The sequence below is a fragment of the Passer montanus genome, unplaced genomic scaffold (assembly GCF_014805655.1).
Source record: "Passer montanus isolate IOZ18808 unplaced genomic scaffold, ASM1480565v1 scaffold53, whole genome shotgun sequence".
NCBI classification, from domain to species: Eukaryota; Metazoa; Chordata; class Aves; order Passeriformes; family Passeridae; genus Passer; species Passer montanus.
In genome coordinates, this window is record NW_024370263.1 from 5,380,274 (window position 1) to 5,407,137 (window position 26,864).

General features: G+C 45.7%; 1 protein-coding gene across 1 annotated transcript; it reads left to right on the forward strand.

The window, feature by feature from the left end:
- The first annotated feature begins 11,761 nt into the window (after positions 1 to 11,761).
- Positions 11,762 to 26,796, forward strand: PPP1CC (protein phosphatase 1 catalytic subunit gamma). Its single transcript, XM_039724591.1, has 7 exons — positions 11,762 to 12,015; positions 20,852 to 20,983; positions 21,984 to 22,214; positions 23,325 to 23,429; positions 24,356 to 24,579; positions 24,969 to 25,103; positions 25,546 to 26,796. Exons 1-7 carry the CDS (start codon positions 11,961 to 11,963, stop codon positions 25,633 to 25,635), a joined length of 972 nt encoding a protein of 323 aa, XP_039580525.1. The 5' UTR covers positions 11,762 to 11,960; the 3' UTR covers positions 25,636 to 26,796.
- The last annotated feature ends 68 nt before the right edge of the window (positions 26,797 to 26,864 follow it).

Consider the following 26,864-nt stretch of genomic DNA (forward strand, 5'->3'; position numbering starts at 1 on the left):
CCTCACTGCAGGAGCAAGGCTGTGGTGGCATCATCCCCCAGCCAGGCTCTCCCCTGCATCCCATGCCTCAGCTGTCCTTCAGTCCATACCTGGCTTCCTTGAGCCCCCAAACTCAGTGGCCAAACCGGACCCAGAAATCCATGTTCCCCTTCTGGGTAGTTACTGTGTTCTTCACTTTGTGTGCAGAGAGGAAAGAGAAGGAAGCTGGGCTGGGTTGTTCCCAACTTTTGACGGAGAGCAAGCAAAGCAGAACACTGAGGACCATGCCGAGTTTGGTAGTGGAACAAAAAAAAAAAGAAAAGAAAAAAATGCAAACCAGCCCCAAATCACTGCCAAGAAAGCTGGATCCTGGCACAGACACCATCTCTGCACATCTCTACTCCCACTTCATTTCCCATGGGACATGCTCCTGGCTTTGTCACCTTTGAGCTGAAGAGCCAGTGAGGTGGCAGCATGTCCTGCAGGATCCCAGTGTCACCACCAACATCACCATCAACTAAGAGAGGAAGCATGAGCCACCCAAAACTCCCCTTAAGCCCCTCTGCACTCCAGCGTGAGCCCATTTGAGTGGGAGCTGATTCTTCTGCTCAGAGCTGATGAAGGGGGAATTTCCTCAAGGGAAATGAAATGGTCTCAGCCTGAAAAGGCTTTTCTTTTCTGGATTTTTTGGTTGGGAACAGCGGCTGGAATTTTCCTCTCGGCTATGCTGACACAACCCCTTCTCCTCCAGTGTGGGAGGGGAATTTGGCCTGCTGATATTCTGTGCCAAGTTTAGCTCGGGATAATGATATACTATTCGGGTTTCTATAGATTCTCAGGTCACTTTGAAAACATGAATTAATCCTGACAACGCAGCTGCGAGGAAATGGAGGTTTCATCGCCCCTGATTTAAAGAGAGGGAAACTGAGACCTGGGGAGGTCGTGGTTTTTGTGAGATTGCAGAGAAAACAAGCGACAGAGGCTGGGAGCAAACCCAGGGTCCCAAAAGCCTTTCCGCTCCTCGCCGCGCTGCAGAGCCTCCTTCCCACACAAACCCGTTCTGGAGCATCGTTTTACACCAGCCCAAAATGTAACTCCCTTTTTATATTTAGCTCCCAGGTTCTGTAAAGGGACGTTATGTAACAGACCTCAAGTGTGGCATTTTATAATTTACCAGCTCAACTTGTGTTGCTTCTAGAAAGCCGCCTGTGCGCCGCGTTCCCCGGCTGAGCGCAGAGCCCTCGCCCATCTCCTCCTGAGCTGGCAAAATATCCCACTGGGCACCCATCTGTGGTTTTAAAGCACTGTGGTGTGCTGTCCCCATGGCCCCAGCCAGCCATGCTGTCTCCCAGGCAATTAGTGCTTGCCAGCTCCATTTTTTATTGTCAAATCCTCTGCTCTTGCAAAAAAAAAAAAGAGAGGAGGCAGCTGGGTGTGCTGCTCAGGAGGGCAGACACAGCCCTTGCTGGTGGAAAATCCTCTTTTGGTTGCAGGATGGTTCAACAGGCTCTGAAATTCCAGTGGAAGGTGGGAGGGCACACAGGAACCTCTGCCCAGCTGGTCCCATCCATCCATCCATCCATCCATCCATCCATCCATCCATCCATCCATCCATCCATCCATCCCTCCAGTGAACATGCGTGTCCCCAGATTTGGGAGTGAGTGAGGGTCAGGCAGCCAGCACCTCGTGAAGCTCTGCTGCCTCACAGCCCCTGTCTCCCTGATGCTCTGGCAGCAAGAATCCTCGCTGGGCACAGCTGGTCCTGCCAGGGGACAGGAACCCACCAGGGCACAGGGCAGGGCAGGCAAACACCACACCACACCTGCACTGGCAGCCCACAGACCCCCGCCCCGCCCGTGTGCTGGAGCTTCTCAGTGCTCTGAACATCTCTTGACTGTTTGGAAAGCTGGGCTGTAAGGTGGGGAACGCCAGGGAAGCGTTTTCTAGGATGCATGCAGCCAGGGAGGCTGCAGAGGTGCGCTGCAGGTGAGGCACCGTTGCAGGGCTGACACCTCCAAGGTGAGCTCTGCTGGCAGGACAAACACGACTGACAGCGTTCCTGGCTTCAGTCCTTGCCTGCAGGCAGAGGCGAGGAGACTCGTTAAGGAATAATTGCTGAAGTGGCAAAACCCCCTGGCTCACCCCATCTCACCCCTCGGCCTCTCTGCTGCTCCTGGGGCCTGGGAGAAGCCAGCAGCAGCCCCGGGTGGGCAGATGGACGGACAGACATCACCTCCAGGCCAGGACAACAAAGTGATCCCTCACTGCTTTCAGCTGAGCTGAGCAATAATGTGGAATGGCCTTAAATCCTCAGCGTGCCTTTTCCAAGTCATTATTTCTGTAAGTAGATATAAAAACTGGAGCTCCCTGGAAGTTTTGCCACAAGCTTGGGTGCTGGTGCTGATGAGCAGCAAGAGCTCATCCAGCTGCTTCCTTCCCTCTCCCTCCAAAAGCCAAGCACTTGACTCCCAGATTATTTTAACCCTCAACATCTGCAATAAACAGCAGAAAGGACTTGGCATGTGGCTCAGAGAAGGATGAGGAAATGACCAGAAACTTCAAATCCTGAGCTGAAAAAACAGTTTTACTAAAAATACATGCCCAGCCTGTTTCAGTACATGAGGCTGTCCCTGCCCTGGAGTTTCAGTCACATCTCCGAGCATCATCATCAAACAAGTGAAACAGAAGAGCATTAATTAATCAAGAAGTTGATGGCACAGCATTTAAAGGCTGTGCAAGAACCGGGAGCAGCGAGCAGAGGATTTAAAAGGTGGCTTTGTGCTCCTGCTGCAGCCCACTGGAGCCAGGGACAGCCCTCAGCCTGACAGGCACTTCCAGAGCAGGATCACAGCCCAGGGATGTGCCCACCCTCCTTGGGCAGACATGACAATTTCCATATTAATCAGAGCACAATAAAAACCACCGAACAGGAGCGAGCTCCCGGGGTGGCCGAGCTCCCACCACACAAGTATCGAGTGTGCTCTCCTCATTCCCTGGGATTTCCAATCTCTCCTCCAAGCCCTGCTTTGAAGCCCCGGGGAATTCAGCAGCAGCACCGCAGTTTTACCAAGTGACTCACGCCTCTTCACCTTTAGATTTTATTTCCTCCCCGCTCCCTGCTTTCTCATGCAAATGTTACTCTGCCAAGGTGCTGCGGCTCCCGGAGCACTTGTGGCATGGCCTGCTGCTGCTGGAAGGAGTGAGTCTGGGTGAGATGGGCAGGTCCCTGCACTGGCTGGGGCTGGGAGGAGAGGCACTGCAATAGGCACCCTTGATAGGAAATAAATGCGTAATGAAAATAAGTGTATTCATGGGGAAAAAAAATTAATTAATTAAAATAAGTCTGTGGTCAAGCAGAAAAGAGCTGCTGCCCTGTACCACCTCCTCCTTCACAGCTGGAGCACCCAGTCACAGCACAAGGGACACTGGGCAGTGTGGGAGGAGGACACCCAGGTCTGGAAAAGGTCATCTGAGCAAACAAAATTTAAAAGGGTGCAGGAAGAAAGAGGGCAGAGGCCATGGTGGCTGCTTGCCTTGTTTTAACCTGTTGCCCACACAGTTGTGGAAAGAGCAGTGAGGATCGAGCAGAGCAGCTGTGGCTGCCCCATCCCAGGGAGTGTCCAAGGCCAGGCTTGGAACAACCTGGGATATTGGAAGGTGTCCCTGACCATGTCAGGGGCTGGAATGAGATGAGCTTTAAGTTCCCTTCCAACTCAAACCATTCTGGGATTCTGTGGCTGGCAGAAGGATCACGAGCTGTGCCAGGACCACCCTCTGCAAAGGTCACTGCTGAAGGCATCTCATCATCAGGGCAGGTTCCACAGCACCCAGGACTTGCCTTTCCCAGGGTCCTCAAGCCACCCCAGACCACAACAATGAGCAGGTTTTGGGGGTCAGCTCACAGCTTGTGCCCACCCCAACGTTTTCCTCAGCAGTTGCCCCCCTATCGCTGGCCCTGGCACATGCCATGGATTTCCTTCCTTGGCTGGGGAAAGGCAGTGACCTTGCCACAGCTCCTGCCTCGTGTGTGCCAAATCCCAGGAATAAAAAGGGAGAAAAGTTCAGCTGAAAATTACAGCTCACCTTTTTATAGAAGAATATGGGATCTGATACATCGCAGCTGAAACCCTTCCAAAAAACCAGGTGGGACTTTTTTTCTCTCTCTATATATATATCTAAACAAAATCATTTCCATTTCTTTCTTAAAAAAAAAAAAAAGGGAAAAAAAAAAGGAAAAAAGAACTCTGGCAACTATCCCACGCCAAGAAAGACATTTAATTGAAGCCACACAAAAGGCAGTCAGCCTCACCAGCAACTGCACTTCTATCGCCTCCAGACAGCCTGACGCAGATTCTGAGCTGAGGATGAATGTCAGCTGTCAGGTCCCCAAGGCTCTGCTGTGACCTACATGCTACTGAGAAAAAAACCACCCAACACTTGTTTGAGGTTGTGTTGGGAGAAGTGACAAAGGGAGCAGGGCTTGGCAGAGGGGATGTCACCCAGTGGGGGCTGGGGTGAGGCAAAGCTCCTCTCCTGAGGAGCTCATGGTGTGAATCCATTGGTGCATGGAATCACCCAGGAGCAGATTTCACTGCCCCCCTCCTCATCTCCTGCTAGAAAAGTTAGATTCACAGCAGGGACTCTGCAGGGTATACAAAAGGTGGTGGAAAAGGACTGGAAGAGAGGCCTGAGGGTTGGAGACCAACAAGGTTTTGGCCATCAGTGAAGGCAGCAGAGAAGGAAATGTACAGTTGGAAGGGGATTCTCTGACCTCCAGAACATTTCTCCATCCCTGGAGATGTTCATTCACCTCCAGAGACTCCTTCATCTCCAGTCTGAACTACCTGGGAAGAAATGGTTTTGTTGTGAAGAGTGCTCTGTGACAGTTATGATCAGACAACTTCAGGCAGGCACAAAATTTCATAAACTATTTTACTTCTAAAATTCTGCCTCACGGTCTCAACATCCACTTTTCCTCTTCATGCACAACAGGAAGGGACCTGTCCCTGCATCACCTTGCACGTGTAGGATCAATGAGAGTGTTGGGATTGTTGGCCTGATCCTTGTAGGCAATGCAGAGCATCACACAGGGTGTCTCTTCCCTGCTTGGGTGGGAATTCAGAAATGAGATATCATGGCACATTTGAAGGCTAAATGCATCCTGGAATCATCAGAGCTCTTCTGTCTATGGGGTGAACACTTCCTCTAATCCCAATTTTGCTTTCTAAATGGAAGGAATGGACTGCTGGTGTCCACAGCCATTCACTCTGAGACAGAATTTAACCTCAGCCATCCGTGTCTGTCTGTCTGACCCGGAGCAGAGGAAATGCTGAGATCTCAGCCAGCCCCAGTTCTGCCCTGGGCTGAATCTCACCCACAAATACACAGGGGATTCTTCCTACAAACACAGAGTCTGCTTCTAAACTGCAAAAAATCACATGAAGCAGAACATGGAGATAAAGAACGGGAAAATGGAGTTCCAGCAGAGCAGAGATTGGAACAAAAGGGGCAAGTTTCCAAGGCTCCCTTTTCCCTCAGATTAACGTTCCCGACTCTCCTGCCTCACCTGCCGCCTCACAGCTACGTGTGCAGGAAGCACTGACGTAAAAAAAGCTGATTTATTGCCTAAACCCCACCATTGTGCACTCTGTCATTTGCAGCACTTGGATTTATCACCACATCCAGACCAAAACACTCGTGATTCATCAGCAGAGGCACCGGGCTGGAGAGCGGCGTGGGAGAGAGCCTGGCTCCATCACTTCGGCTCTGCCTCTGCTGCAGCCCTGAGATGGGATTGCAGCTCCCAGGGTTGTGTTTGCTGTGAAGCAGCACCCAAAGCACCCAGGCTGCCATGAAGAGCCTTGCCCACCTTGGGTCCAACCCAGGTTTTCCTTCTCTGCTGCTCGGCTAAGCCCCACAGTGTTCCAGATGTTTGCTTGGATGAAACTGCCCATGGCCTGGAGGAAAGACTCTGCCAGGAGAAAGAGGAGAAAGAGGAGAAAGAGGAAAAAGAGGAGAAAGAGGAGAGAAAAGGGTTTCCTCAAGTTGCTTAAGGCATCCTCTGGATGTGGGTGGAGGTTTTTGAGCCAAGAACACAGCTCAGCTCAACTTGGGCTGGGGATTTCAGTGAGTTTAATCCGGTTTTTATACACTCCCGCAATTGGCTAATTACTGCTAATTACACAGGCTTGAACTCTGGTCACGCTCTCCTGGAGACCTGGGAGAAGCTGCTCCTATGTGCCCAAGAGAGATGGGACCACATGTGCTGCCACAAGACAGCTGTGACCAAGGCAGCACTCACGGTGTCCAGCATTCCTGGACACCAGGACCTGAGTGATGCTGGTGGCAGAGGATGGATTCCAAGGGATGCCAGGGCAGAGATGCTCCAGCAGCTCACAGTGGTGTGCCCAAAATGCATGGAAAACCAGAAGGGAATCCAGGGACCAAAGGTGATTCCAGCCACAGATCCCTCTGAATCCTTTCACACCAATTTTGGCGCAGCGTTACGTAAGAGCAGCCCAGCTCCTGAAAATCTGCCAGGCTGGTGAGTGGAGAGCAGCAAGGAGGAGGTGAGAATAAAAACAAATAAATAAGAATACGTGGCAGCTACCTCCACAATGGACCAGGTTTCCAAATGCTGCATATGAGCAGAAATCCCAGGTGTCCAAGAGCTGCCAATGGGATTGTCTGGAGTTTCAGGAGTGTAAGGGAAAACAAAATCTGGATCAGCAAAGCAACTGCCCTCTAGACACTTGTTACCTGTCGCTGGAAAGGCTTTGGTGCACCAGCCTTCAGGCACCTGCAGGTGGGATTTGCCACATATTTCACCTGCATTTCCATGGGAAAAGGCGTGAATGAATGAATTAGGGATCTCTGGGGTGCATGGAAATTCTCTTTCCTGCTCCTACATCTCGTGTTCAGTGGTGTGTCTCCCACGGGCAGAGGTACAGCAGCTGTTTGACCAATAGCAAATCACAAGACCTTCATCCTATTTCCACTTTCCCGCTCCCCTGACAGCCCTCCTGATGCTGCTTTTTCACGGGTTTTAATTAGAGAAGCAGCTCAGCCATGAAGCTGGGCTGAGATCAGAGGCTGTGTCCCAGGCTGCAAACGTGCATCTCTGGCCAGTGCCAGAGGAACATCCACGGTGCGCTGCCTTCCAGCCACGTGAGGCTGCAGCTGCACAGAAATGTCCCACTCTGAGCACCAAAGTTGGAGTTGGAGTGGCTTCTCCTTGTTTTGCAAGGTCTGCTCACTTCCCTCTGTGCCACCACATCCAGGTGAGCCGTGCTGAGAGCTGCTGACGCTGCAAAGGGAAAGTTGTGCTCACCCCACCACAAACCGGCTGGAAAAGGGGCAAAAAGCCCTTTCTGAGTGTTCAGCACTGGCTGGTGCCTGCGTTTTGTCCTTTCCCCTCGGAGAACAGCTCAGCTGAGCCCTGTGGAAGCCCACAAGAGCTTTCCAGCTGGTTATGCAACTGCCTTTGGCGGAGCAAAGGGATTCCTGAGGAAGAGGGGAAGACGGGGCTCCACTCGGAGCCAGAGCGGCGTCAACTGATCCGCCACGGCTGCTCTCCACTTAAAGTAGGACAAAGCCTCCTCTGGAGCTCTTTCTCCTCCTTCTCCAGGCAGCAGAGCATGGCAACGGCCACGCTTGCCCAGGGATGCTCAGCCAGGGACAGGACACATCAAAGTGGCTCTTGTGCCTCATCTCGGAGCTTTAAAAGTCAGATTCATCTGAGAAATTCATCGAGAGTGTGGAATATGCTGGGGTTTCCTAATCCAAAGGGCTGGAGCAGGAAAAACGCAACAGTGGTCACTGCTATATTAGGAACAAAGGGACTTATGAAATTTTTACATGAGAAGGATTTTATTGGTAGTATTCTTGTGAGTATGAACCTTCCAAAACTCACCAATAGAACATTTTTCCATTTGAAAGTACCTTTCACCAGAAACCCCTGAAGTACATCAACTTTTAATAAATAAATTTTTTAAAACCCTCTAGGAGGGGAGGAATGTCAAGTCATATTTCTGCCATGTCAGAATTATCTGTCTCAAAGTTTTCTGAGCTGAATTTTTTTACCTTTGGTATCAAAAATGTGATTTTAACAAGCTTGAGATGGACTTGCCATTGGTATTGACAGCTGTTGGGGGGAGGTTTTGGATGGAGTCTGGTTGTTAAAATTGGGAAATCATTGGCTTGGTGGAAATCAAGGCCTGGCTCTGGTTTGCAGGGTACACCTATGAGAAGAGTGTAAAGAAATCTCCAGCAGGAATCCTGCTGCTGGCTGGCTGGGAGTGAGGTCTCAGTTTCTGCACAAGGCTGGAGTCCTTGGAGAGCCCCAAGGCAAAGCTGGAAGCTCAGGAGCAGCTGCCAGCCCCGAGCTCCTCGCCAGGTTCCGCACAGGAACGCGCAGGATCCACAAGTTTTGTTGCTGCAGGGAGATCTGTATGTTTTGTAAATAAAACATGACACTAAGAAAACTCCTGCCTGTGCGTCAGCAGCTCCCCTTGGAAGAGGACACAGACCCTTCCATCTCCAGATCAGCCTCACAGCTTGTTCCAGCTGCTTCTCTTTTGTCTGACAAATCAGCACCAGCCACCCCCAAAACGCTGCTGAAATTTGGGGGTTAGCAAAATATTTTAGGCATGAAAAGCAAGAGGTGTGCATGAGGCTTTATCTCAATTGTAACACCAGGCAAGCTGGGTGCAAACAGTAGGAGTTATGAAAACATTGGAATCCTGGCTGTGGAGCGAGTTAGGAAAAATAACACCTGACCCACAAGTCACCCATTCTTGTTTGGGCAGCGTTTGGAGAGCCCGTGTAGATCTTTGTTTGAAATGTACACAAACACTGAATTGTACACTGTACACTGAATTTCATGGGCTTAGCAAATATGTAATCTAAAAGTGTGGGTGCCTCACATTTCTCAGGATCCACCTACAAACAGGGATAAATCAGGGGATATTTAATCATTTTTTGCACGTATATACACACACGTATGTTTGTGTACATGGTGTAAATATGTATTATATTGTACTCACAGTATATGCATGTGTGTGCATATATATTTTTTATATATGTACAGAACAATACGGAAATCTTATTTTTCTTCTATATGTAGGTGGGTATTATATCTACAATTGATATATTCTTAAACTTAACAAGATTATGAGTAACAACACAATAATAAAGGAACATTTGCAAGGGAGAGCGAGGACAAATCAGTGGGGAAAGGTGTTTTACACAGAGACTTTCAAGAAATGAGACCAAAGTGGTGATTTGTGGAATTTCAAGGGGGGAAAGCAGGAAAAGACCCAGAGGTCTCAAAGCTGTGAGCTCTGAGTAATTTGTGCTGAACAAATACTTCATCACCATGTATTTAGCTGGTAGGAAAGTAGGAAAAGAATTGTAGATAAATTGAAAGACGGGGTGGAGTTGTTGGTATATGAAGCGTGAGCTTCAAAATTATGGAATGTTTCAAGCCCATGTGCAGAATTTAAGGACAAAGGGATTTCCCTGACTGTTCCCTCTCTGGAAATAAATCTGTTCCTCTTCTAGAAATAAATCATTGTTGTGAGCAACACCGGAGAACAAAACAGTTTCATGATATTTATAATGCCTTGGTTGGGTCCCTTTTCTAATCAGGGTGTGGGGTGAGGCTGGTTATTTCCTGCAGAGAAAAGCTACCTTATTAAAAAGATAATTTTGTGGTGGCATTTTAATATAACTCTGTCTCTCCATGGAGTTTACTGATAAGGAAGGGTCTTTTTTTTAATGAGAATGAGAAAGACCCTGTGCAAAAATCCAGCCCCTGTGAACAGGACACCAAGCGTTGGCAGCTGCTGGTGAGATTTGGAGTTGGAACAAGGTGAGCTGGTGATAAAGGTGATGACGAGGCCTTTACAGATTCACCTTTATCTGTCATTTCTCTTCTTACCTCCTGGCTACACCTCTTTTTACAAGAATTATCAGTGCTCTGGACCTTGCCTGATATGGTTCAGCAAGTGAGACAGATTCTTTGCCCCGACATTGTTTTGAAGGGCTCATTCTGTCCTTTCAGAGGTATGGAGTTTCCAGGTGAATTCCCAAATACATTTCCTGGGTTGCTAAGCTCTTCCCCTCCATCCCATTTCCCAGAGAGTTAACAGGAGTGAAAAGGACTCAGCACCCCACTAAAGGTGCTCAGATCCCCAAAGGACTTGTCTCTGGAGAGGAGGTAACAGCTGAAGGGTGAGATGAGACGAAGATATTTCCAGAAATGAAAACAAGGCCAGGAAGGTTCCTCTGGAAACACAGGACCAATTTTCCTTGTTAAATAATTCAGCTAAGTCCAAGAGAACAACTCACCCTGCAGAATTAGGAAGGATTTGAAAGAGAAAGAAAGCATTCGGTGCAAGAGCCGGAGGGGGCCGTTCCCCGAGAAGGTGCAGCACAAAAATAGATGTAAATCTGCAAAGGCTGTCACGTTGAAGTAAATCTGAAGTAACTCCATTGTTTTCCATGGGGTTACTTTGGGTTTACACCAGCGTGACTAAGATTAGCATATCAGCTTGGGCGTGCTCCCTACGATAAGTGTTCGCTCGGAGAAGCGGAGCGTTGAGGCTGCTCCTGCCAGGGGCTGGAGCCTGTGTTTCAGGTAGACTCTGCATCCTCTTATCTCCTTCCTCCCGCAGACCTGAGGTGTGCTGAGCCTGCAAGTCCTTTGCTTTATCACCCGCACGAATCCGAACTCTGCTCCGGCCCCAGCGCGGCAATGAGCTGCAGTGAACATTGTATAACTGCTGGCAGGAGGAACCCGGCAGGATAGTGGGAGCAATCCACCCAGGGAAGGGAGGGGAGGAGGAAAGAGCTCGGCACAGCCAGCCCTGCGAATTAAAATAGGAGTAAATAAAGCAATTCAACAACATTCAGCTCGAGGTACAGACTGAGCGGTGGGAAAGGCTCGCACATCCCTGGACAAACACCTCACAGTTTATGAGCACAACCTCATTTAAGTGCTTGTAGCCAAGCTGTGGCTACATATAGAATAAAATAATAGAAGTGTGAAATAAACAGCGAGATGCTTTTGAACGGTGAGGTTAATTCCTTCATCTGCAAGGACTTGGAAGTGCTGTATGTTTGTTTCTTGAAGGATTTGCAGGTGCAGAGCCACGTGCCTGAAAGCGCTCTGGAGCTGCTCAGGACACTTTGCCTCAACCCGTGAGGCAGAGATGGCTCAGCGTGAGGTGAAGGACATCAGGGCTGTGCTCCCCCAGCCCTAAAGTGGCCCCAAAATCCCACATGAAGCCACCATCTCCCTCACATGCGGGTGTGAGGGGCCATGACCGAGAGGGGGGACGGTGTGAGGGACATGGTGACCCCTTCCTGCTCCCTGCAGACCCCAAGTCTGCAGGAACCCTACAAGGTACAGACCTTTCTCCACAGAAAGGGTGATTAGACATTGGAACGGGCTGCACAAGGACGCGGCGAAGTCCCTGTCCCTCAAGGAACGACTGAATGTGGCACTCGGCGCCATGGTCTAGGTGACATAGCGGGGCTCGGTTATAGGCTGGACTCGACGATCTCGGAGGTCTTTTCCAACCTAATGGATTCTGGGATTCTGTGACCGCCACCACCGCTCTGCGACTGCCGCGACACCGGGAGGCGGCACCGCCGCACTACTTCCCGTCCGGGGAGCGGCAGGATCCCGCAAGCGGAGCCTCATCACCCCTCCCGCTCTTCCCGCCCGGCCTATAAAGGGTTTCCGACGGGCCGCGTCGCGCCCGTGGTATCCGTGCGCCAGGCGAGCCCGCTGAGGGGACGGCGGCCATTTTGTTCAGTGCTGGCTCTGCGCTGAGGGGGCGGGGGGGGCAGAGGCAGCGAGGGAAGGCGCGGAGCAGGAAAGGGCAAAAAACGAGACAGAACGAGGAGCGGAGCCGGGCCGGCCAAGCCGCGAGCGGAGCGGCGGGGAGGGCTCCGCCCCGGCCGCTGAGAGGCGATGGCGGATATAGACAAGCTCAACATCGACAGCATCATCCAACGGCTGCTGGAGGGTGAGGGTCGGGGACAGCGCGGTTGGGGGAGGGCGGCGGGGCCTGAGGGGGCACTAAAATGGAGGGGCGAGAGGCGCTTTGTCTGCCCGGGGTCGCCGCCTCCCCGCCTGGCTCGGCCCCGCCGCCCCAACTTTCCCCTCAGCCCGCGTGTGGTTTTTTCTGCCTTTTGATCCCCCGGTGCAATGCTGGGACCAGCCGGCTGCTCCTTTCTCCTCCCCTGCGGTTCTAAAAGGATGCTTAACCTAGCCCTGCGTTCCAGTGAGGGGATGCTTAATTTAGTAGTGTTTTGTAGGAAGGGCTTTTAAAAAGCCTGGGGTGTTCTCTCCTGCCTTTCACGCATACACATGGGATCAGTGCATGGCTGGGTAGTCGCGGGGCTCTGGAAATAAGACTCAGCGTGTTTAAAGAGTGTTGAGGCAGCTTTTCAGCAAGTCGGGAGGAGACTGTCGTGGGTTTCGGTCTGTGCTGGGTTTAGCTTTGATTAGCTGCTTGCATTAAAGCTGCCACAGGATTTTGGCTCTTAATTCGTAACATATGGTGGGTTTTTAGGTGTGAATGGAGGGTTGGGGTTTGGTGTTTCAGACTGTCTGAAAAAGGGCTTATTGTCTGCTATTGTTGGTGCTTTGGGATGAAAAGAGTTGCCTGGGACTTTGTAATTCAAAGGAAAACCTGGAAGTTGCAGGAGGTGTCTCCAGCATCATCCCTTCGCTTGCAGGGATCAGCACTGGACTGGGATCGGCTGATTTTAGGTCAAAAGACTGAGAAGTTGCCAGTGACAAATTCTCTTCCAGGCATCAAGGAAAAGCATAATTATTCAGAGAAGGAAGCTGTCCTGATCCAGCCTCAGTGTGTCAGGGCAGGCGGCTCGTCTGGACTTACTTTTGAAAAGCATGGTCAGGGATTTAACTTTTTTCCATTTGGCCCAAAGTCAGCTGAGATGTTGCCGAGAAAAATGAAGAAATATCTTTTCTTACACACTTTCCTTCGTACAGGGTTTTGCTTGTGTAATGCTTGGAGAGCAAAAGGTCAGGCAGAGGAAAAGAAATTCTACTCTAGAAAATTTGAGTTAAAAATCCTGTAGATGAATTATGGGATTATTGAATAAGTAAAAGTAAATGGGGTTTTTCCTCTGATCCGGTTTGGGTTTTGCCTGTTACCAATTTAAACCGCCCTGGTTTCAATTATTTAAAGACTTCCCTTCATAAAGTTAGACCAGGATTTTCCTGAAAATCCAGTAATACAACTTGTAAATGTCAGGTCTCGTATGTCATATGTTTGGTGACATATTAATACATGCTCAGTCGAATTGCACTCATTAGTTACAGTTCTCACTGATTTCCCTTAGTGTAACTAATGCAGCATTTTCAAAGTGTGAAGTTCAATTTTTAAAAGCATGGATTAGACCTTTCCTAAAAGGAAATGCAAGTGATTTCTCTGTTTAAAGTTTCAAAAAGTAGTGAGATGTGCTATGTCAATGTGCTCTGCTCTTGCTCAGTTTATATCAGCATTAGATGGTTGGAGCAGATAAGAGTTCATAAATCAGAAGGTTTTCTGACATCTTTTAAGAGGTGCTTCATGCAATTACAGATGTTACCTGAGGTTGCATCAGCTGCCAGAATTGAAATGAATTTTTTTTCTTTTATTAATACTGCAGCTGGGATTTTGGATTCCCTGAGGCAATGGTTGTCTTTCAATATTTAAAACAATTACTGGTGTTAGTAACCTCTGCTAGTGCTTTATTTGCTGATTATTAAATGTCTGTTCTAAATGTCTTTGCCAGACAGAGAGTAATGACTGACCTTTGTGAGTGTCATTTTTATACTTTTTTTTTCCTAAAACCTTGCTGCATTTCAGCACACATTGCATTTTAGATTTAGACCAAACAAATTGCTGTTTTCCAGTGCAGTTCTGGTAGCACAAGTGCAGAATGTCAGTCACACAAAGTGTGGTGTGCCCTGAGCTCTGTGTCGATACCCCTGCACACACATTGAAATCAGGCATGACTACACTGCAAAATCAAAATTTGCTTTAATAATCAGCTCACAAACTGAATTGCCCAAATCCTTGTGCAAGCTGTAATTTTAGAGCAATCTGGTATTTCATTATAGCTCTCTTTGAACTTTAAATACTTACACATTTTTATAGCAGCTAACTTTAGGTGGTTTTGCTACTAAAAATTTAAAGAGTATGAGCAGGGGCCTTAGCCCTTTCTAAACCCCAGTGCTAAGGAGATTTTTGATGAAATACTGGAAATCAGTGAGCAGGTACACTCAGGTATTGTTTTGTCACGTGCCTTAGCATTGCCCTGTTGGAAGAAGCAGTGAATTGAGTCTAATGGTTGAGGTAAAGTGAAGGGTGAATAATAAATCATTCTTGCTTTTGTCCTTAATACAGGGTATTAATAATGTATTTGTGAGGGATTTTAGTTGCTTTCCATCCTGACTCCTCTGCTCAACTGACATTATTCCTGCTTTTCCCCCAAATAGTGATGTTCTCCCACCCACGTTAGGCTATTTAGGTGAAATTATTAGCTTGTTCTTTAAAAGGCCTGGAAATGTATACTTCAGCTTCTCATTCTAAGGTAAATATTTGAAGAGTCTTCCTTGCTCCAATTGTTTATAGTACAGAACCATTTGGCATTGAAATGTCACAAAAAACATTTTTCAGTGGCATTGTTCTCAACCTTGGAAAGCCATTCAGGGAAATCATTGAAAATACTGACTTTTTTTGCTGTAATTGAATTGGTATTTTCTCCTTTCTTCACTGATGAGGGTTGTGTCCTGCTAGGAGCAATTTCCTGAGTACAGCTTGTCTGACTTTGTGACTTTTGGTAACTGTAATATCCACAAGAATGAGACTTGCAAAGTGTAGTAAGTAACAGTATCCCGCACTGAGTACTGAAATGTACTTGATATTGGATAAAGGCTCAAACATTGATGGAGCTAATTCACCTTTCTGAGGAATAAAAGGGTCAAACCTGAGAGCAAATTTTGCCCCTTCTAGCAGGGGATACTGAAAGCAGCAACTGTGTGTGCTGAGTCAAAAATACCAGCAGACAAGAAGGTGCTAAAAACTCCTTGTAAGATAAAAAATCAATGGCACCTGTATGGTCTTGGAAAGGGCTCCAGGAAATGGCAGAATTCCTGCTTGCCTCAGTAAAGAATGAGTGACAAATCCCGAGACTGCCTGAGTGTGAGCGTGGCTTCCTTTCTGTGTCAGGTCAGATGGGCTTCCAGAACCTGAGCCCCTTATCCATTTCCTTCATCTCGTGTGCTGGCAGCTTTTGCAGATAAGTAGGGTCTGGTTTGGAGCTCACAGTCACCTATTTAGAAAAACAGGATTGAAGTGTGTTAGTCTTACCATGGTAACAATAAATAATGGGTAAAACAACAATTTCATCATACCTAAGTGACCCGAGCTGAAATGTGTTTCTGCAGATCTCTCCTGTGCTGCATCCTCTGCAGGCAAGGGAAATTGAAGGGAAAATTGAACCATGAATGGAGGCTACTGTGGATAAAGGCACACGAGGCTACAGTGGTGGTAGCCATTCTGAAAACTGAAATCCTGGCTAGTGCACTAAAATCTGCAAAAAGACTCTTGAATCCTTAAACGTTTCTGTTTATACACCCACAGATTTCTATTCCCAGTAAAGCCTGTTGTAGAGATGTCAAGGAGATATTCTCTCTTAATTTGCTTTAAATGGGGAAAGATTATCATCTACTTATTAAAAATAGTTGAGCTAAAGAGCACAGATAAGATTTTGCTCACCACAGAGAAGATTTTTTCTCACAAATACAGTCCTATAATTTTTTCCACCTTTCTGCTAAGTACAGCATTAATTTGGTCTGCAGGGTTGCTTGCCCTTTAGCTTCATATACTGGAGCAAGAATGATTCTCAGAGATGTTAATCTGAAATGTCACATTTACTCATGGATGAGTTGTGATGCTGTGATGAAGTTTCTCATGGACAAGCAACACTTTTTGACCTCAAACCATATCATTTTCCATAGTTTGTGTAGCTTGATGTTAATTGTTTCCTGCTGTGGTGCAGCAGTTTCTAAGAATAGGAAATGGAAACTCTTAATTCCAAAGACCAGCATTAGATTCTTATCAATGCCATGGATTCAAAGAAATCTGTGAAATTCTGTGCCTGTTGCCCAGTCAGAGAAGTGGAGGAATTTGTCCCCTGTGTTTGTGAGCAGTGTGAGTTGTTGCTCCTCACCTGTCTGCAGTGTGAAAATATGTTACAAGATGAAGAACTTGTAGTCATGCAGAATCTTCCATTTGATAATGCTGCTGTGAACTTTCGACATACTAGAAAGCAGATGAGAACTTTTCAGAGCCTTGTGCACTGAGGAGATGCTTTTCCATTTCAGTTTTGAATTTGAAGAGATCTGATCAAAGCTGGTAGTGCCTGCAGTGAAGTAAAACCTTTTTTACATCAACCACTTTCAAGTTATTTATTCCCTTTGTGCCTGTGGTGCAAAACTGACTGTGAAACTGTCGTTGGGAACTGCTAAAAACTAGATTAAAACCAACCTGCAGTATTTTTGGAAATGTCACTATGATTGCAGACGTCTTAACGTAAAATATGGTGAAACTGAGAGACTTGTTTAATAAGCCAGAAAAATGAACTGACCTGTAGATAGACTATTTTTCTTAAAACATTTTCTGTAGGAGAACTTGATTCTCACACTTCAGTTGACAGTATCTCAGCTGCTTCTTGTAATGCAATACTGAATGGAAATGAGATGTTTGGATCACTGCAATTTCTGGCATTTTTGAACTTCCTGCTATTTTTGACTGCTTCTCTAAGTATCTGTCCCTTTCCTATTAACCTTGGCTGACGTAAAGGGCTGTGTGGCACCAAAGCAAGGATTGGAAAATGCTGGGGGTGTGTTGGGATGTGGGAGTCTGTTGTACTCTGCATGCATATGGTCTCAGACTGTTATGCATTCTTGATCCCCCAGCTCCTGACCCATTTATCCCTCCCAGGGAAGTGCAGAATAAATTCTCAATGTCAGGCAGTGTTCTGACTCCTGGCAGCTGCAGCGACACTTTGTGCTTGCTGTTTGCTTGCTCCAGAATGACTGGGTGCCTCAAGTTCTTGCTTTTCTTCCTATTCCTTCCTCTCCGCCTCTGCTGGGCACCTGTCATGCTGCTCTGTTTATAATGCACTCATTTTAGAGTTGGTGGCTTCTTGTTTCCATCAGTTGCTCCCTGTCTTGGAAGGCAAGGATAAATTTAATAGTGGAGCCTGTGTTGTGAGCAGTACCTCTGCAAAGATCCTCTGGGCTGCAGGGGAGGATTTTCTTCTGTAGTCATTTCCAACTAGTGGAGACCTTATTTTTTCACAACTTCTCCTATTTGTAAGAAAGTAAGATTTTACCTGTTAGAAGACTGCCCAGACTGGACACTGAAACTCAGGCTCCAGAGAAATCATTTCTAGGAACAGGAGCATCCCTGCCTAAAGAGGGTGGGAATATTTTCCTATCTGAAAATACTGCAGCAGCGTGTTCAGGCACAAATAAAATAGCACTTGAAATGGGCTGAATTTTTTCCCCAAATGATTAATCTTTAGCTCGTTCCACTGTCAGTTCCAGGATGTCATTTCTGAGAGGTTATTTTTTATGCATTGAAAGGGCAAATGTGCCTATACAGTACTATTGAGCTGCTCTTTTACTTCATGACCAAGCTGTCAATTAGTATTATACTGTCTGATCTCCACAAGCTGCCTTCTTTTGGTCCAAAGCAGAGAAACAAACTGTAAACACAACATATTTTTCATAGTGTTCTATTTTTGCCTTTCTTAGAAGGACTAAGTAACTTGAAGACCCAGAGAAACCTTTTAAAAAGTCATTAAGACTGAATATCCTGCATTTCTGTGCCAGCTCTTTCATTGTAGATGATAAAATCCTTGCACTGAAAATACGGATTTCTCAAACCAAGATGCACTTCTGCATTTTTGATTCTTCTGGAGCCAAACCCACTTTTGTTTTCCCAGTTTTTCAGGACATACAGGTTAATGTCACAAGAAATTGAACACACTTGTCTCCTCTGTGCAGGTTTCGTGTTGGACAAAGCAGTGAAAATGTCACTGGCAGGCAGAGCTGAACCAAATTTTCTTGTTCTTTCATCCATGGCATCTGTCCTAGGGAGTTTGGGAAGTGCAGCAAAGCATCGTTTCATTTTGTGAAGGTTTTCTACAGGCAGGTGACTAAAACTATGTGAGGGTTATAACAGTTCAATATTTGGGAAGTGCAGCAAAGCATCGTTTCATTTTGTGAAGGTTTTCTACAGGCTAAAACTGTGTGAGGTGACTAAAACTGTGTGAGGATTATAACAGTTCAATGAAATTTTATTGGAAAAACCTAGAAAACCTGTGTCTGAAACAGTGTTCAGATCTTCATTTAATCTTGAGCAAAAATGAGTGCACATGCTTTATTCATGAGCTTTAGTGACTCAGTGCATTGCATAGTCTTTATAATATTTTGTACTTTTTAATTTATGGATGTGAAGTACAGAGTTTGGTTTTCGCAATTTCTAAGAAGACCAAATCATGTCAAATTAGATTTTTGTCTTCACAGAAAACTAAATATTTTGTATAATCTCAAAAAAAGGTGGATTGTATAATCTAGGATTAAGTTACCATCAGTTTTATATTTATAATTCAGCCAGTTTATCACTTAATTCTAAAAATTTCTGTTGTTATTGCTCCTGGATATTTGGCATTTTGAGTAACTTGCTTGTTGCTCAGGAGTCTTTGGAAAATTACTGTATGGATGAAAAAATTACTGCATGGATGAAAAGCCTCATTCGTGATAAACTGCTGTGACAAAGATTTAACTTCCATTTACATGCTTCATTACTTCTGAGATTTTAATGAAAGACATGAAGTGCAGTGGTAATTCCAGTGTTGGCATGTAGTGTCAGTGGTGAGTGATAACACGTGGGCAGGGAGGATCAGAGGAGCAGGTAGAGCCTGAGAGAGAGCTCTGTGCAAGGCATGGCTTTTGTCCTACAGGAATGTCACTGGGAGCATACCACGTCATCTGAGCTGGAGGTTCATTTTGGAGGTTGTTTGGGGAAAGGTGGTGGGGTTTAGGGCACTGCCAGTGGTTCTGCAGGGCAGGCAGTGCCACCCTGGCAGGGTCTGACAGGCAGGGAAGGATTGCTGTGGCAGCAGCACCGCGAGTGCTGGCAGAGGTCACATCCAGTGTCATGGATTTCATGGCTGTTCCACAGCCATTCTCTTATTCATGGTCTAGGTAAGGTGCACACTCACTGAGCAGTGTTTTCTGTGCTTGATCAGAGGCCTGTGGAAAAGTCAGGAGCTTCTGTGCTAGTGAGAAATTGGAACACAATTGTTTTTTGTTCTTGCTGTTCCTAAAACTTGCCTCGAGCACCCCCAGCCTTTCCCACTGCAGTTCTCACTTGGCTCCATGCAGCGCAGCGATGGCAGAGATTTGAGTCATCTGCAGCTTGCAGATTTCTCACTTGCAGGTGAAACAGTAGCAAAGGAATTAGACTGAAGTGGTAGCTAGCTACTAAGTTATTCAGGACTTCAGGAAGATAATACTGCATAGATTCTCGTGTTTGAAAGGATTCAGGATTGTTGCTTGCTTTTTTTTTGCATTTAAAGACAAGACCTTTTTGGATAAGGGCATAGATTCTTCAGTCTCAGTGCCATAGAGCTGCTCACAGTAAGTCACCTGACCTGTGACTGTGGAGGGATTTTGTTTCTGGAGGTGTTGGCAGAGTGTTTCCAGCCGTCTGAGACTCGGGTTCTTGGTGATTTGGCTTTGCTGCAGCTGAACCAATGGGTTACGTTGTAGATGACTGCTGCTCTTAGTCCTTTTTTTTTCTTCAGCCTTATCACTATTATATGTTGTCACTGGTTTTGACAACAAATAAAAATATAGGCTTCACCAGTAATGGCGTACTCATAATTTTTTTAAATCCAGTCTTAACCCTGATAAATGCTGTTTTGTGCAATTTGGGCTGTAGTTACAGTGCTGCTGCTGTAGAAATGTCCTTTGTATTTCTGGGCAACAGAAGCAGGAGTGTGGAACTTGTTCAGGTCAGGCTGATGTCCTTGTCCAGAGCAGGAAGGAAAGCTTTAATGCATGTTAGGGGAACAAACTCTCATGAGTTGTTGCAGTGGGGGAGATTGAAGCAGTGAAGGATGGGAGTTGGGAAGGGGAAGTGCTTTGGGAAGGGCTGGGAGATTGGTCTCCTCCTGGCTTGTCTTTTACCCTGCTCAAAGGCAGTGATGATGGCAGCTGCTTTGTCATCATCATCCAAAACTATTTCCTTACTGATAGTCCTTACCCTCCAGTCATGTGTGTGTTTTTCTTCCCTGTTTTCCAGCTGCAGTGCAAGATTTACTGATGCTGTGGTCTTGTTTAGGTTGGGTGAGGTGATTTGCTGATTTAGGGAAACTTGCACATTTGCTGGTGATTGAGTGGCAGACACCCTTTGCTCAAGTTCAGGCAGCTTCCAGAGAACAAGCACATAACTGCTTCACTAAAAATTAACATGTGAATAGTCACATTGTCCAAGATAGGGTTTATAACTAAATAGAACTAAACTGATGCTATTTAAAATGTGACATTTTTAACGGGGGAAGTGTTGAGCCATGAATTCTGTTCAATGAATGTAACATACAACTGGAACAGAACACGCTCCCCTTTCCCTGGCACTGCCATTTCACCCCAGCACACCAATCCTAGCCTGGTACCTTCTCATTCAGTGCTGCTCTGGCATTTAGTCAGACTCTTAAAATACCCAGGGATGTTGCTGGTTTTGATAACTGACTTCTGACTCCTCCTGACAGTGCGAGGATCAAAACCAGGCAAAAATGTCCAACTCCAAGAGAATGAAATTAGAGGATTGTGCTTGAAATCCAGAGAAATCTTCCTGAGTCAGCCTATTCTACTAGAACTTGAAGCTCCACTGAAAATCTGTGGTGAGTACTGTGAGTTTTGGTTTGATCTTGGGGGAGGTGTCAGGTAAATGCAGACCGTAAGCAGAGAACAAGTGCCAGATGCTACTTTCACTTACTAACAGTGAAACTAATAAATAATTGTAGCAAAAGGCAAGATAAAACCCTGCTGGGATATGTTGGGCAGAGGAGTGGAGAAAGGGTAATGTGGGAATTGTATTTGGGACCAAAATAATCCAAACCCAAAATTCAACTGGTCCAGTTTCACCAGGTTGGAGGAGTTGTTCACATGAAGTTTTGGAAAGACGTTATCAAATAAATAATATTTGGCCCAATTGTGACTGAACAAGGGGAAACAATGAGGAGCCCCAGTATTTAATGTGCTGTCATGCAAAACTGAGCAGTGGTTTGACAGTATTTTAAAATCCTGCTGGAAACTTAGATTTTTGTACTGTTTCTTGGAATTACTTTCTAGTTTGGGCTCACTGTATTGCATACAGCAGTGCTCATTTTGCACACATGTACATGTCTGCTTATGCTAAAAGAATGAAGAATGTCAACATTAAAGCCTCAGTAAATGCAATTTTGAAAGCTTCCAGCAAATAGTTTTTTATCCAACTCTAAACCAGAGGACTTCTATTTGAAGCAGCTCATTCCATATTTATAATATTGGTAATCTAAAATCATGATTTAGTGTTCTGCTTGTCAGAAACAAACCCATGATTTAAACCAAAGGCAGAAATACCAATTTCATTTTTGATGCAGTTTCCCTGCCAGAATTTGAATTACTGGGTGTTTCCAGAAAACACAGTTGGTTTCTTGGAATCTTGATTTTGTTTTATACACACAAATATTTTTGTGTAGCTACCATTGCATAGATGTCAAAATTTGATAATTATGTTATGGGTGGTATCTAACTGCAAGCTTTGTTTCTTTCTGAAGCATCTTTGATTTGTTCTTTGTCTAGAATCAATCACAATGCAGTGAAGGGTCACTTAAGTGTCGTGTCCGAATCTCCTTGCAGGTGACATCCATGGACAGTACTATGACTTGCTCCGACTCTTTGAATATGGGGGTTTTCCACCAGAGAGCAACTACCTGTTCCTTGGTGATTATGTTGACAGAGGAAAACAATCTTTAGAAACAATTTGTCTTCTATTGGCCTACAAAATTAAATACCCCGAGAATTTTTTCCTCCTCCGAGGGAACCACGAATGTGCCAGCATCAATAGAATTTATGGGTTTTATGATGAATGTAAGTACCAGGCATGTGTGCCTCTGCTGGGGACAGCAGGGTGGCAGTGTTGGATGGCTCCTTCCTGACTTGAAATGCCCTCTGTGCTCTTCAGAGGGGTCCTTGGCCTGTTTTACAGAGGGGAGTCTGTCCTTCCCCTGGCCCCCTGGGAGTCTGAGCCTCACACTACAAAGCAGCAACCAAGTGGGTAATTTTGTTTGTTGGCTGTGTTAACTAACAATTCTCACTGGAAAAACTCATAAGGGCATCTAATGAGAGATGGGAGAATTTAATTTGATGTGCATTACAGAGGTTCACTTCTGTTTCATTCATCTGATGATGATATGTACAGACTGTGTGATGGGGGCTGTACGTAGACCTTACCCAAACACAAGTAATTTTGCTGTGAAGTAGGAGCCAATGTTCCTGTTTCAAAGGATGTGATTTAATTCAGATAATGTAGAGCTGATATTAAATTAATTGTGCACTGAAGCATGAAGAACTTGTGTGGTGGGACACACTTGGCTTGCAGATGATGACAAGATGTGCGCTCCATGTCTTGTTCTCCTCCTGTGAGGAAACAAAGATGTGTGGTATTTCAGAGTTGTCTCCTCAGAGATTAATCACAGGCTTAGTCATATATCACAAATATGTTCAGGGTTCATATCTGGGAGAGTCCCTTTCAAATTCATAAAACTGTGGCAGTTTTGTTTTTCAGTCCTGTTTCATTTATCAGTCCGGTTTATTTGCCGAAAGTGAGTTTATGTGGTAAAGCAGAATTTTAAAGAAAATCTGCTTTTCAAGAGTTGCTGTCTTCCCCTGAAAGAAATGGCACATGGCAAAATTTTCTGCAATAGATCAAATTCTCCAAGGGATAATTTGCCAAAGCAGAGTTGGGACCGGAGAGCCTGATTGCCAACCGTTGAACAGACTTATGGTGTCCTTGAAGCTGTGCCACACTGAGAGGCCTTTGCCATTTAAACAATTAAATAAGTCAGAAAATATCAATTATGTATAAGCTCTAATGCTGACTTTTTGCAAGTCTCAGTAAAGTTCAGGCAGCTAAGTTAGGTTGTTTTGTTTGTGTTAGAAAAGCACATTGACTGGGTTTTTCTCCCCAATCTCTCCTAGGTAAGAGAAGATACAACATTAAGCTGTGGAAAACCTTCACAGACTGTTTTAACTGTTTACCAATTGCAGCTATTGTGGATGAGAAAATATTCTGCTGTCACGGGGGTGAGTAGCAGTTCCTTAGGTGATGTTTGAGGAACTGGAAAACTCAGTCAGGGCAGTTTCATGTTTACATTGCTGAAGCTTCAAAACTTAGGGATTCTTCTCTGCCTTGGCTCATGTATCAGGAAGGGTTGGGCTCAGTGAGTGTCAGTTTTGTGAATCATGGAGCCGGTTCAGACACGATCTGCTCTTCCTCTTCCACCAAAGGCACCTTTAATAGCCTCTCCTTCAGAGCACAGAGTCCTTGTAGGGGTTTTTTAGACTTAGATGACCAGGAGTTCAATGTCTGTCCTGAAAACATTTGTTTTCACAGAACCAGAGTGGTTTGGGTTGGAAGGACCCTTGGGGATCAGTCAGTAGAATTCCCCCACCATGTCAGGTTGCTCCAAGCCGAGTAAGACCTGATAGGTTTAATTCGTAGAAATTGATTTGTGCCACATGATGCAGCTTTTTCTGGTCATAAAATACAGATTGCACCTTAAATGTTTTATCACTTACGAGTCATTACAGTTGCCCAGGGACTCACATCAGTGAAAAATGGAATGAGATTGGTTTGATATTTTATTTCATCTTACTGATCATCACAATGAGCATTTCCTGTGATTCCTGGCGTTCATGCCTCTTTTACTTAACAGCTCTTTTATCAGACACTTGCAAAATATTAGTGAGATCATTGTAATCCTGTAAAATGTGGAAATGGCCTTGCTTTATCTTGCTCCCAGTAAATCTCCTAGAAAGTGGCTTCTGTTCCAAACACTTTAGAACAAATGCTGGATTTAAAAAACGTCAGCGAATGTCGCCACTGAGCTACGTAAAATGGCAGTGGTGAATCACTTTGAGTCCAAGTTATTTTTGTCCTGGATGAATGTCAGTGCTGCAGAGCAAAGCTGGACTAAGCTGGGGCCTGCCTGTGTCCTCCCTGTGAACAGGTTTGTCACCAGACCTGCAGTCGATGGAGCAGATCAGGCGAATCATGCGCCCCACGGATGTACCGGACCAAGGCCTCCTGTGTGATCTGCTGTGGTCTGACCCTGACAAGGATGTCTTGGGCTGGGGTGAAAATGACAGAGGAGTGTCCTTCACTTTTGGTGCTGAAGTGGTTGCTAAGTTTCTCCATAAGCATGATTTGGATCTCATATGTAGAGCTCATCAGGTATTTTCATTTTGTACATTAAAGCATAGAATAATTTATGTTTGGGGGTCCTGAGGTGGTCACCTGGTCCAGGTCAGGCCCAAGTGCTGAGGGTCTTGTCCAGCCAAGTTGTAAATATGTATGAGGTTCTCTGAATGTGTCCCAATGTTCAGCAACCTTTATAATGAACATTTTCATATAAACTCTGATTCTCTTGAACAAGGGTTTTCTCACTGTTAATGGACTCTGTTGTTGGGCTGGTTCTTGTGATGCTCCTGTTTCAGTGTAAAAGTTTGAACTCATGCTCGTTAAACATAGCCAGGTTTTTAGCTGCTGCCTCTGGAAAAGTTGCTTTGCACCTTGTCAGGAGGAAGCTGCCCAGAATAACACCTCTGCTTTTGTCTCTTAAGGTGGTTGAAGATGGATATGAGTTTTTTGCAAAAAGACAATTGGTAACTCTGTTTTCTGCCCCAAATTACTGTGGAGAATTTGATAACGCGGGTGCCATGATGAGCGTGGATGAAACACTAATGTGCTCTTTCCAGGTACAGTATCTGAAGATTTTCCCTTCTCTTTAGTGAGGTCGCACATTAAATTTGTGCTGTTTTGAATCAATGTTTTACTTGTTAAATTGTTAAATAACAGTAAGACTTGTTTCAAGTAGATCTTTACAGCTGTCACATGTAGGCAAGGCAGTGTTTTTACTCACATCTTCAAAAAGGTGATAACCGTGTGCTGATGTGAGTAGGGGAACTGTTTTACCCTGGAATTAAATCACCCAGGCTAAGCAGTTGGCTCTCAGCTGCTCCCACTGCTGTGGGCTCTGGAGCAGCTGATCCCAGGGCCTGGCCTAGCTCGGAGCAGGAAACACATTGATTTCCTGGCACATTGAGCCTTGCCCAGAACCATGTAGGGCCTTTACCAGTGAATTACTGTTGGGCTGGAAGATAGCTAAAACTTTTTGCTGAACGACCTCTCTCTTTTCAGATCTTGAAACCTGCAGAGAAGAAGAAGCCCAATTCCAGCAGACCTGTAACACCTCCCAGGGGTATGATCACAAAACAAGCCAAGAAATAGTCACTTTGGCACTGCCTTGTTGGGACTTGTATCATAGTCTATAACCTCCATTTTTAAACCTATCATGTGTGCTGTTCAGCTTGCTCAAAATAGATAATGTGTTTGTGGTTTTCCTTTCCATTTGATGAATGGCATTTGCTGGTTGTAACAGCGAATGAAAGACTTTCCTCCCTCCCAGGAAAAGAGTTTGAAAGCCCCCCTGTGTCGGTGTTCCAGCTGCACACTCCACAGCATCTCCCCACCAGCCGGGTAACCGCGGGGCTGGCGGGGCCGTACCATGAGTAGTGTAAACCTTGTTCTTTAGGATCTGAAGAGGGCACTCGTGTGCTGTGAGAGTAGAGATGGTTCCTGTCAGCGATTACATGCTGTTTATACAAACCACTGTGAACTTTTTTTATGTTCAATTTTGTTTTAAAGGGATTGCTTTTCTTTTAATGTCTTGTCATGTACACGTTAGTTTTATTGCTGTCGACATTAGGAATAACCTTCAACCTTGCCAGCACCACTGGTAGGATGTATATTTAATTCAGACACACATCCCTCTCTGTATACTTCAAATGACAAAGCCATTATTTTAAGTGTTTGTGTCTCCTTCCTGAAGCCAAAGTTCGCTTAGAAACCCGTTTGTACACAACCCCCCTGCCGAGTTGGCCGGGCTTCCCATCCACGCCTTCCTCTCGGAGAGAAAAGGAAGTGCTGGCTGGAAATAGCAAACAGAAAGGCTTGTCCATGCTCAGAGTGAACACGTTTTTGTACAGTTTCCGTGTGTTCAGTCGAGCAGATCCCAGTGCTGAGACAGCAGTCCCGGGGCAGTGACACAAATGGCTCTGGGAGTGATGGGAATGGCTCTGGATCTGCTGGAAGGGGTTTGTGCATTTCAGCATAAAGACTTTGTTCTACAAAGAAACCTAGAAACTCGCTTGATAAGCCAACCAGAGGTGTTGATCTTGATCACCAGTTTATATAAATCTCTCACAGAATCTTGTTTTTTAAAAACTGTTGATCTTTTTTGAACAGATGACAGTGTACAATATCATGTAGTGAAAATCACTTATTAAATGAAGAAATTGTTAAATCTTCTCAGTGTCAGTTTATCACAACATATACACTACTGCTCTCCAAGGGCCTGACGTAGAGAAATAAATTGTTCTGGAAACCCACGGATTCTTGGTTTGGATTTGTCTGAGCTGCAAGAGGTGGTTTTGAACAGCAGTGTTGGGTTTAACTCT